Source organism: Centruroides vittatus, unplaced genomic scaffold (assembly GCF_030686945.1).
Source record: "Centruroides vittatus isolate TY-2023 unplaced genomic scaffold, ASM3068694v2 scaffold_1015, whole genome shotgun sequence".
NCBI classification, from domain to species: domain Eukaryota; kingdom Metazoa; phylum Arthropoda; class Arachnida; order Scorpiones; family Buthidae; genus Centruroides; species Centruroides vittatus.
Window position 1 is genome coordinate 2,045,648 of NW_027122666.1, and position 12,549 is coordinate 2,058,196.

At 32.7% G+C, this 12,549-nt stretch overlaps 1 protein-coding gene across 4 annotated transcripts in view; it reads left to right on the forward strand.

The window, feature by feature from the left end:
* Positions 1–1,720, forward strand: part of LOC136986343 (protein zer-1 homolog) — a 62,148-nt gene extending 60,428 nt beyond the window's left edge. For all 4 annotated transcript variants that reach the window (XM_067283846.1, XM_067283848.1, XM_067283850.1 and 1 more), the window contains 4 exons: positions 5–202; positions 281–378; positions 457–583; positions 657–1,720. In XM_067283846.1, coding sequence (XP_067139947.1) covers positions 5–202; positions 281–378; positions 457–583; positions 657–705 — 472 coding nt within the window. In that variant the 3' untranslated portion in view covers positions 706–1,720. The remainder of the gene's footprint in view (positions 1–4; positions 203–280; positions 379–456; positions 584–656) is intronic.
* The last annotated feature ends 10,829 nt before the right edge of the window (positions 1,721–12,549 follow it).

A 12,549-nucleotide genomic window follows, 5' to 3' on the forward strand; every position in this document is an offset into this window, starting at 1 on the left:
TTAGTGAGTTATTAGACAGTACAAGTGATGGTATTGAAGTAAGTTACAACGCTGCTGGAATACTCTCTCATATTATGTCAGATGGTCCAGAACCATGGATATCGTATAACATAAGAGCTGTACAGCGTCCCGATGTTCTTTGGAGGATGGTGAAAGCAATTGAACGTTGGAAACTTAATACTAAACGCAACATTAATTACAGGTAAACATATTTTATATGTGAAATTTTTCTTTGTTTGAATATTTATTCAATTTTAGTTAAATAAAATGATTATTTTAGATCTTTTGAACCCATTCTACGTCTGCTGAATGTCGATCATTCACCCGAAGCACAGCATTGGGCAGTTTGGGCTCTGGCTAATTTGACAAGAGTCTATGGTTAGTATAAGCATTTCTCTGCAATTTTGAATTTCAAAATAGTACACATTGAAATGAATTTTTTTTGAAAAATTTTAGCTGACAAGTATTGCTCTCTTCTCAAAGAAGAAGGTGGTTTGCAAATGTTGGAGGACTTATTGCTTCGACCCAAACCATATGCCAGAATAAAAGAACTAGCTCAAATTACTATTGATCAGTGTGAAAGGTAAACTTAAAAGTAAAAAATAAAAGGTGTCTATAATTTTTAACAACCTGTTATGATGTCATTTTTCTTTTAGGTATGAAAAATTTGGTAAGTTGGATGATCTCCCTGAAAATCAAGGCTGACTTACAGTTTTATTGTGCTATATTTAGCATCTGTTGCCCAAAAAGTTTGATTAATTCATTGTACTTTACATACAAAAAACTCTAAGAAACATTTGTTATATGATTTGAAAAACAAGAAAGTATATAATATATATAAATATATATGTATACACATTTAGTATGACTGCATTTGTGTATTGAATTACTGATTTATATTCAACCTTTTTGGAAAATATGAGAATATGAAATAAGTAAAGAGATAAAGAAATAAATAAATATATGTATATATATAACATATATGCATAAATACATAAACATACACACAAAAAAGACTATATATATATATATGTATATTTATTTATTTGTATATTTATTTTCATTTTAAAATAATTTATCCAAAACAAAATGATTATAAAATTAATGATCAGGTATGGTGATAGCTGTAACAAATGCATTATATAATTAATTTACGTCAGTCGGAATAACAAAAACATAAAGTGCTTGTAAGACATTTAAATTTCAATCGTGTTTGATTACATTTTACACCTGTACAAAAACTTGTTGGATTCAAAGAAGATAGCATTGTTGTTGTAAATGAATTTATGCATTTAGAAGTTTTGTTGTTATATATAAAAATCCTCAAAATGTATCTACTTTCTAATGATTTAAATATTCCAAGAAAAAAAAATGAATGCAAAATTCAAATGTTCATTTCATGAAAGAACTGTGTAAAGCTAGATTAGAATAGAAAATACTTTGACTGGAATGTGTGTACATTGCCTGATTTAATAGTCAAATTAACTAAATGACTTCATTCAAAATGATTTCATTGATGTTTTCTTCTTCTAAATTGTACTGTTACTGATGATAATCTCTTAGTGTCTGTTTATTTGTTTGTTTGTTTTTTTAGCAAAACCAAATTTGATAATTTTAGTATTTCAGATTCAAACCAGTAAAAAAATTAATTTGAGGGAATTGTAATAAATTTATATGGACATAAAACAATTTTATGTGAACAAATAAAATTTGAATGGTATTTAATGTGTTTCATTGTTCATTTTCAATTGATATATGAAATTATGCCAGATAACTTAGTTGTAGCTAATCATAATCTACATAGAGACTTGAATAATTATTATTAATTATCATCATTTTTTGAAACCGTGTCATATTTTTTATGTTTGTTCTATAAGCGCAATATAGCGCAATAACGACCACTTGGCACAATTTACTTCTTTATTTCAATTTCATTGATACGTGTTTATACACACGCATTTCGGGTGTCATTTGTCCCTCTTCAGTCAACTAAAAATATATACAAAACCATTTTTATACACACAATAACCTGACATATAAATCCAAAAAATACGGATTACATAAGTAGCGCATAACGTACCTTAAGAATACAAATGCCATCACTAGACGTATATTACCACAAGCAGGAACCATACAATATATATTGGATTACCTAGTGTTTTAAATTAAGAAAGGTTTTTTTACCATAAAAACACTGCTTAAAAAATAAAATGACAAAAAACTACACAGGACATACCTTGAATACTAGGCCAAATACTTAGCTTTAGTTGGTATGCACAAGACTTGTAGCATTTTTTACTGTTCTGCAAACAGGTTTTTAATTTAAAGATCCCTCAAAACCACCATAAAATCTTCTAAAAATTGTAAATGATTATAATTAATGTACTTAGTACGTAAATATTATGCTATATACTTGACTTATCTTTGCATACACTTTCCAAGGAGACCTTCGAAGATACAAAGGGAAAGCTGGAAGAGACGTGTAACACAGTTCTTTCTTCTTTAATGTTAGTGACACTTCATACATAATCTACAGGACTGAATTTCTTGACTAGTCCCTTTTGTTCTTACTTAATGTTAGTACAGTTCTTACATAAACGACAGAACTAAACTTCTCTTTGACGAATCTTTCTTGTTCATCGTCTTTCAGTCTCTCGTATGCTGCTGCTGGCAATTTCCCATATGGTGATTTGCATAATCACGCGTTCTTTTTAGGGTGGCAAGCCAAGATTTTCATTATTTTGACTATTTTTAAGGATATATACCAAAAAAATTTGTCGAAAATCAACAAAATTAAAATAAAGAAGTGAATTGTGCCAAGTGGTTGTTGTTGCGCTATATTATGCTTATAGAACAAATTGATTATTATATTAATTTAGTTTTATTTGCTAGACGTAGTTCTTCCGTTTATCAGTGAGAATTTTTGGATAATTATAGTTCTGCTTGTAAAAAAGTTAAATATTGTACTTTTGTTTCCATTCTGTTTTAATATACAGACCAAATATCCGGCCAACTGGAAGTGATTCAGTTTCTGGACACAGGCTAAATGTATACTTAAAATATAAAATAGACAAAGGAAAATAAAGAATGAAATTTTGTTTAACATGTCATATCTTAGCAGTCACACTAACTGGCATTGTGTGATGCCTATACCATGGAAACAAAAACAAAGCAGCTGCTTGGTAAACTACAGTTGTACTTACATACAGCTTGCCAAATTTAAAAATAGCCAGTTTTCTGGTAATTCCTGATTTATGGAAGTCAGATATTTGGTCCACTACCATATTAGTTATTTTATGTTTTTAAAAATTTTTTACTATAAGAAAAACTTGAAGATGAGACACTAAAATTAATAACTATTTATGATTCCAGGTTTATTGATCCAGATTTTCAGTTTTAAGGGCTGAAATGTTATTTTATAAAGTAACCATGATTCATTTCACTACTTTTTCATAGAAAACAAAATACAATAAAAAGAAATACACTGATGATGATAATTTTAAATTGTTTTTATACAATGTTAGCAAACTTCTTTAAACATTTTCTAGTTGTAAATAAACCTATTTTCAAAAGTTCTGTATAAAGAATTATAATTTTTCAGTACTTACATCTTTAAGTTGAATAAGCTATCAAAAACAAAGTAATGAATAATAAATGTCTTTCATTACTTGATTTAACTTTGTGAGCATTTGAATACAGAAAATTATACTTTTTTTTCTGGCTTTGAGTGTAGCAGTTTTATACAATTGAAGAGATTACATAGTTTTTTTTTAACGTTTAAGTATTATTTATTATATCTACCATATTCAAAAGAACTTTATAATTCTTATAATTTGTTTTAGTATAAAATTTATTTATTGTATAAGAAACATTACTTCTAATTGTTTTATTTGTGTGTAATGTGACATTATAGCAGTAACATTAAGTTCAGGCATCAATTACTTTGGAATCACTTCTTGGTTAAAAAGAATTTACTTACCTAATTGTATTATTTAGACAAGTTCTGTGGTAATGTAGTATTAACTCTCATGTAGAAGAGAAAACATATTATCTATATAATAATAATAATCTGTGGACACATCAAGTATAGTCAATAAATTACCATCCAACCTCTGAACAACGGGCACTGTGACAGGAACGTTAAAAAATGGCCGTTGTTTGGAAGTTATTTGGTATACATTTTTTATTTGAAAAAAAAACAAGGTTCATGGAGAAATGGCCGTTATTGAGGGTTAGACTGTATTGGTACGCAGATTATTCGTTTTATTTATCCTATATACAGTAGGAAATGTCTGAAATGGATTTCCTCCACATTAACAAAACCCAGAACAAATACTAAATACAAAAAAATGTAAAATAATTAAAACAACTTTACCTAAAAATTGAGAATACTTGATAAAGGTAAAAAGAAAAGGCAAGATTTAAGAATTATGTACAGTAAAAACTGTTCAAAACAGAAACTTGCCAAACCAAGAAAACATATTTGGTACTGTGTCCTGTTTACGTCGGTTTTACTGTAATAATCTCTTACAAGCGTTTTAAAACGATAGAAATCAACTCGTTGAAGTAGAAATGCTGTAGAAATAAGATCTTTGAGGTATTGATAATCTAGAAAAAAGATTATCCTGTACAGTGAAACCTGTGTAAATGGGAATCGCATGGTACCAAATTTTTTCCGGTTTGGCAGGTTTTCGTTTTGAATAGTTTTTCTTTTGATATAGAAAATCTCACCGTTCCGAAGAGTTTCCGTTTATTCGGGTTCCGTTTTGGACAGGTTTTACAATAGATGAAAATTAAGTTACAAGTATTTTGCAAGGGAACTCAAACGAAGCTAATCTACACACGCAAGTAGTCGTTATAATATAGTATATTAATCGATCGAAATATTTAATCCGTTAATTAAATGAGGAAAGACGGAATCTAGATTTAGTAACGTTCGGATGAATAGTAGAGACTAAGTTAAAGAGTTTACTTGAAGTAAGTTCTTTAGAGATTTTTTTCTAAGAGAGGACAGCCATATCCCAGATGGCAACAATAATCTATAATGGATTGAAAAGTAGGAAAAGATTGGTGTAAAAGATGGAACTTATTCAACTTAATACAATTTTGGAAGATACGGGGTGGCAAAAACGCCATAGAATTTCGCGTCGAATTGCTAGCGATTTGGGTACTCTATGACAGCGGTTCCCAACCAGTGGTCCGCAAAGAGCTAAAATATGGTCCGCGAAAGATTTAAAACTTTTATTCATTTTGAATTATTATTCCCACATTGATACAAACTGAATTTAATTTTTACTAAAAATGTTATGTTTTCTATTATAATAGTACTGTTAAAGCATGTTACTCTTGAGTTTAACGATTACTTATGTTAAAAGTTTTGATTAAAGTTTATTTTTAGATTGACACAGTTTATTTTTCTTAAACCTTGTGGTTCCTGCTAACAACAATGAAATCAAAGTGGTCCCTGGTCAAAAAAAGGTTGAGAACCGCTGCTCTATGACATTTGTACGTGAGTTTATCATCAAAAATGACGCCAAAATCGTTCACGGAGTTGACATATTTAATTTATTCTTCATAAATAATAAAGGGTAGAAGAGGATGGTTTCTGTTAAAAAAAAAAAGCAGTTTCTATCGGAACCACTTGATTGGTGTTTAATCAACTGCGAAAATGCTATTTTGAGCCAAACGTTTCGTTTTCGGTTCCGATAGCCACGTGCGATATCTAAGCTTTTCTTATCGATCATTGTCGAGCTGTAGTTAGGAACGTAACGAAAGTAATCAGAACATGGCGACTTTAGGTGTAAGGATGATATTACATCACGAGCAATTGGAAAGAGAAAAGTAGCATTGGACATCGCTAATCTCGGTTTTTCGTCTTCGAGATAATGCTTTTCGGCTGAATGATACACGCTTTAAAGAATTTTGTCGTCTCCGAAGCCATTGCTATTACATTTATGCAATGTATTACGAAAAAAGCTAGAGCCACGAGCCAGCTTTTAGTAGCTTTTTTGCCATCAAAAAATGATGAAAACGAAATTTTTAGTATTTTCCTTATTTTATTATATATTGCAAATAGTTTTTAACAATAAAACATTTATTATTAAATTCTATCTTGAGGAAACCGTGTTTTGTATTTTCTTTTCTTTTCTTTTCTTTCGAAGACACAATGTAGTGACGTAAACTTAAACACTGGGCGAATTTTTCATGAAAAATTGAAAAATTCGCCCAGTGTTTAAGTTTACGTCACTACATTGTGTCTTCGAAAGAAAAGATTTATTATTAAAATTAATATGTTTACGTTAATTCTCTGTTTTATAAGATCGATTTCTAAAATTGTAGTGTTTGTAAGGGGCCTCAGAGTTTCAAGGGCCTCGAAATATCTAAATCCGACTTTGGCTAGAGCCGAAGTGTTTTAACTAATATCTCGAACTGACAGGTTGTAGTTCGCTGGCTGCGTTGTCCCTTCTTTGATAACATTTTAACAGGCCGGATGGCCGAGCGGTCAAGGTGGCAGCCTACCGCTCCGGGGACCCGACGCGGTAGGCCCGGGATCGAATCTGGACGGTCGAGAAATCCTCAGGAATCTTTTGGAGGGTGGTGCGTTCGGATATGTGGGACCCCGTCCGTCACCTGGTCGCCCCATTGTGGGCCTAGCTGAACCCATAATGGAGCTGCTAAAAGAAGCCCTCTTAGTGCCCACTGGGGAAAGAGTTAGAAAAAACATTTTAACAAAAAAATGGCTACAGAATACTAAAAACACGTTGGCTTATAGTCACGTGAAAAAAAAAAATGTTAATTAAATTGTGATTGGTTAAAGCGTAACAACTATGGATAGCATGTGAAGATCCTAAAATGGCATCGTTAACCGATTACCGGTAGCGAAACCCACTTAACGTGGAGCAGAGAATAGCAACTTGTCTAAGGTTCGTTAACTGCCTTTCGCTAAGGAGATTTTATCAAATGTCCCATGTATCGGTCTCGTTGAGTTATCGGAATTGCTCAGAATAGGTCCCCAGCACTGTCACAAATTGTTTCTGACAGTGCAGTTACGCTGATGATACCAAATCAATTTGTGATAGTGCTGGATTGTCAAAACTTTTGAAGAGAATGGGGAATATATATTACGGTAGGTGCAGATTGCGAAAACTTTTAATATGCAAAGGAAAATTGGGCGATAAGTTTTTATCCTTTTTAGGAATAATAGACGAAGAGATCCACTGATTAAGATCATGACTAAATTGACTAGAATTGAATTTTGGTGGAATTCTTTTGGAAAATTTGGAACAAAATTTTCATCTATCATGCAAAGGTGAAAATAATTGAAATACAATGCTAGAACTGTTTTCGAATGATATGGATATAGAGGTAGTGGGGATTGCCTATTCGTTTCTATCCATCCTATTGCTTTCTCAAAAGATTTCTCAGTTTTTTAAGTGATGATTAATTAAACCATTTACAAGAGAGAATTTTGATTTTTCGGAATTGCAAAATTTTATTAATGGTGAAAAAAAATATATTTTGGCCTATATAGGTCTGTAAGTTCTTTGATTTTATCGAGAGACAAATAAGTAGAGTCGAGAAATGTCCAGTCAGCAGAACAAAGATAATTGCTAGCTGTTTTTGATTAAAGCGTGTCCATGAGGAGATTCGGTAAACCGTTTGGTTTTATGTGAGATTGGACAGTTGGAAACTTCAAGGATTCATGATCTGACATAAACACTTGAAGACGATAAGTTGCAAGGTAACGATTGTTAATGAATGCTAGGTCAAGAAAGAAGCTACCACGTAAATAATACTTGTTTTTTTTTTTTTTTTTTTTTTATTGAACGAACGTTTTGTAGAAGTTAGATTGGATTGTTTGTATACGACAACGATCTGCAGAAGGAGGATGCCTCCTGTAGGACTTTATGGGTAATTGGCCCTTATTTCGGTGTTACAGACGAGAAGAAAACCCGAAGTCAGTCTAGTGATTTTATCCATTCGTCCACTGGTGGGCACTCCAATTTTTTAGGCGTTTGAAAAAATGTTCTTCCATCAGTACAGATTGTGTATATGTATAGATTTCATCGAAATATTTTAGGGCTGAAAGTCGAGAGGAGGACCTGGGGGTTTTTCCGTGACCGAAATGGTTCTTACCACGCATAAAATTAAATTTACTTTTAGTAATCAAAAATAAAATCTTTAGGACTGATTTTTATTAACACCTTTTGGCTCATTTCAATAGAAGTCAGTGTGAGGTCTATAAATGAATAGCCCCTACTAGAGATAAATGTAGGATCCTCCATAGCATTATTTACAATAACTAAATTCCATTTCATAATCATTTCTAATAAGGCCTTACCTCGTTGATCCGTGATCTTACTACGCCATATTTGGGATTTAGCATTAGAATCCATAGCAACAATTACTTTTTGTTGTACAATAATTGCATACATTTTTCCAATTCGTAAAGAGAACTTGAAATATCATCATGTGGTGGAAAATATAAACTTACCCTGTTTCCCCGAAAATAAGACAGTGTCTTATATTAATTTTGGGGATACTATAGATTACTATCTATGGAATTTCGGGACTTTGAGTATATATATCTGAACTGAGGGAACCGAGACGAGTTCAACGATACCCTACTTTTGGACCGGAAACGAAAAATAATAAAGTTATCATACTTTTTTTCCAGCGATCGCGAGATGATAGGGAGTCGCTTCGCTCTCACCGCTAAGTCGGCCTCGCTATCGCAATCGGGAGTCGCGTCGCTTGCTGTTAAAATTGCCTTTAGTAGACGTTTCCAGTGGTGATATTCGAAATAGTTAACAAAGGGTTCGCTAGCAGAAAATTTTTCTCTGACAATCACCGACAAACGAAATGGAAGTTTTGGCTAGAAATAAATACAATACCTTTTCTTGCGATATATCTAATAATCAGTGACGTATTTGGAACGTAACGAGCTTTGGGCGAAGACCAGGTAACAATAGTATATAACAATAGTGCTGTCGACCCTTTTTTTTAGGCAGAGAAAATTTTTCACCCCGAATGGCACTGCTGATAATAAACAGATGTCATCATCTCTCGAAATACAATATCCTTTTTATTTCGCTGTCCATAGCCCGACACGTGTTCCACAGCCATCTTATATTATCTCGCGCGCGTGAGATTGTGGGATCTCTCTTATGACTGGATCTAGTTTCAAGAACTCTCTTGAATCGATCGCGATTAAACTTGTTTCGGTACCAAGGCATAGTCCCCGACCTTGCTCACAATCTAGATTGAAATGCTCGGTGCGAACGGGGTATAAGGCTCTAGTTTAGTAGTATTACAGAGTATAATACGTATATTTTAATATATTTAAAAAAAAAAAAAACAAATGAGAACTGAGAAATGTTCCGTGTGTTTAACAAAGTTCGGAAAACTGAAAATTTTAACAACGGGTTCGGCCGAACCTGTGCGAACCCGCTGAATATCACCACTGGACGTTTCCCCCCTTTTTTACTTTGTTCAATAACTACCGTGAATCAATAACTAGTGACGTTTAGCACAACTAAACGAAAGGAAAAAACTACAATGATAGAACTAATTCACTAACTTCAACTGGTTAAAAATAAGCTTAGACATATTGTACTTACGCAATATATGATGTGACATACATCTGAAAAAAGAAACAACAAAAAAATATATTGTATATATTTTACTTGTAATAAGTTGGTACAATAGAAGCACAAACAAATCTTATGGTTTATTTATATTCAATATTTCAACAACCATAGTAATTGTTATATGACACCTACCGCTGAGAATGATGAGAATTGCAGAGAATCAAACGAAGTGTTTCAATTTGATCAGTTTTATGGAACGTTTACAATCGTTCTATAATCAAACCAATATGCAAAACGAAATTCGAATTTAAAACGATTCGAACATTTGGTTATAAAATCGAAACATATAAAAATATTTATAACAATGTCTGAAATGTTATCAATTTAATACACCTAAGTACTCAATGAAGACTAAATGTAGTTGAAAACAAAAAATCGCATCTAAAATAGTACAGTAGAAACCGTTTTTCAGGTTAGGCCTTAATGCTCTTCCTCTCCCCCGGCGGGGGGATTTCGAAAAATCTCTTCTTAGTGTGCGCTTTCATGACGTACCCTAACTATGTACCAAATTTCACCTCTTTAGGTTCAGCGGTTTGCTCTGGGCGACGATGAATAAATCAGTCAGAACAAGTAATTTTATATACAGTATAGCGTCGATAAGTGGAACCAATTGGGGACTGGGGTCCTTCCAGTTAATGATTTGTTCCAGTTTTCGACTTTGTACGAAAAAATACATTAACCCAGTGTTTCCCAACCTTTTTTGTGCTATGCCCCACCTAAGTCTTTCTAAAATTCTTATGTCCCCCCACGTATACGTTGAACTCTTTTGGAAGATCTCTTGTCGTGTTCGTTGAAGTTTTTCTTGCACTTAATTGCCACACTGTTTTATGGTAACCACGATAAAACCCGATCCTTTCATCAAAGTCTCTTGAACTTTCCATCGTTGCGAAACGCGATCTGAAACACAACTCGTGTCGGTCCAACCCGAGGTTTGGGCAAAGAATGTCCTTTCTCCTCTTTCACCAGCCTAAGGGCCTCGTTCATCTCTTTGTTCTCAGTGGTTCCCAGAATTCTTAATCCTACCCAAGGGAAAAGGGTTATAAAGGAAAGTTCTAGAAGGAAAGGGAAACAAAGAACAAAGAAAACTAAAACTAACTTAAATCAATATTTACAATAAATATGGCGTACAGCGGTTATATGCTTAACTTTAACTCTGGACAAGGGCATTTTCGAATTGCCCCCCTTAACAATCGAATTGCCCCTCTGTGGGGCGTGGGCCCCACGTTGGGAAACACTGCATTAACCTGTCCGATGTTCAAATTTTTCTCCGTTGCGTATCGCTTCCTGTTAAATTTTTCTCCGTTGCGTGTCGCTTCGCGTTGAATTTTCGTCGATTTTAAGCCTAACGAAAATTTTTATAATAATCATCGAGGCTATCGTATCGTTAAAAATTATTTTTGCATTTTGTACAAACAAAATAAATATATTGAAGAATATAAAAAACATGAAAATTATACTTTAGAAGTAAATTTAGTATCAAAAACATTCGATTCAGCACGACACAGTCCGACTGAAAATCGTTCCACTTACCGACGTTCCACTTATCGACGCTCTACTGTATTTAGATTATATTTATAATTCTAAACATTCTTCTAATTTTATTAAATTTTTAAAAAAATTATTATTAAGAAACTGTATTAAGTTGCTTAAAAATAATTTCATAAACAATGAAATGAAGCAAATTAGAAGAACATATCGAGAAACCATATATTTGCATATCATTAAGTGTTTATTTTTTAATAAACCAGCAACGAGTTGCTCAACTTTCCCGGTAACATTTAAAATTATGGTGGAGCCATATATTATTATATTTTATTGATAAAACTTTTTATATTTTTAACTATTATAAAATGGCAAAAAGCTTAATTTTCAGGGTAGAGATGAGTTTTATTTTTTTTTAAAAATTGTAAACGCTAATAACGAGTAAAATCGTCATTAAGTCTGACCGTACTGGAGATACACAGGACTCCTGTTATCTTCTCACCCCTTCGACCTTTAACCACTAAAATTTAATAGCATCAATCCGTCTAATAAGCAAACCATCGTGCAAAATTTCAGAAATTTTCGACAAAAAGCACAGGAGTTATTAAACTTCAAACAGTGTGAACAAAATCGTTCCCCCCCCCACACACACACACATATATATATATATATATATACAGTAGAGACTCGTTAATTGGAACCCCGGTAATCGGAATCGCCGGTAATTGGAATGATTTTCAGTCGGACTGTGTCGTGCTGAATCGAACGTTTTTGATACTACATTTACTTCTAAAGTATTATTTTCATGTTTTTTTTTATATTCTTCTATATATTTACTTTGTTTGTACAAAATGCAGAAATAATTTTTAACGATACGATAGCCTCGATTATTATTATAAAAATTTTCGTTAGGCTTAAAATCGACGAAAATTCAACACGAAGCGACACGCGACGGAGAAAAATTCAACACGAAGCGACACGCAACGGAGAAAAATTTGAACATCGGACAGGTTAATATATTTATTCGTACATAATCGGTAATCGGAACAAATAACTAATCTGAACAACCGCTGCCTCAATTGATTCCGATTTTCGGTTCTCTACTGTATATGCACACACATACTAATATCCATACATACAGAAATTACTCCCGAATTTTTTGAATTTCTTGACTTTCAAAGTGTCCTGAGTCCGAAAATGTAAAAATCTTGGGGAGGGGTCATTTTTCATCGATCGCCATACTTTCCCTATGTTTTACGTGTATTCAACACGTTTAATCTTGTTTTGGTATGTTTTTTTTTTATTTTATAAAATTACACTGTTTGACAACAGTTTATTTTAAAATCCTTTTAAATTTCTGTCGGGTGTACTTAGTCTGTGAAAAATATTATCTGCAAAACTTCGATAAGATTTTCAC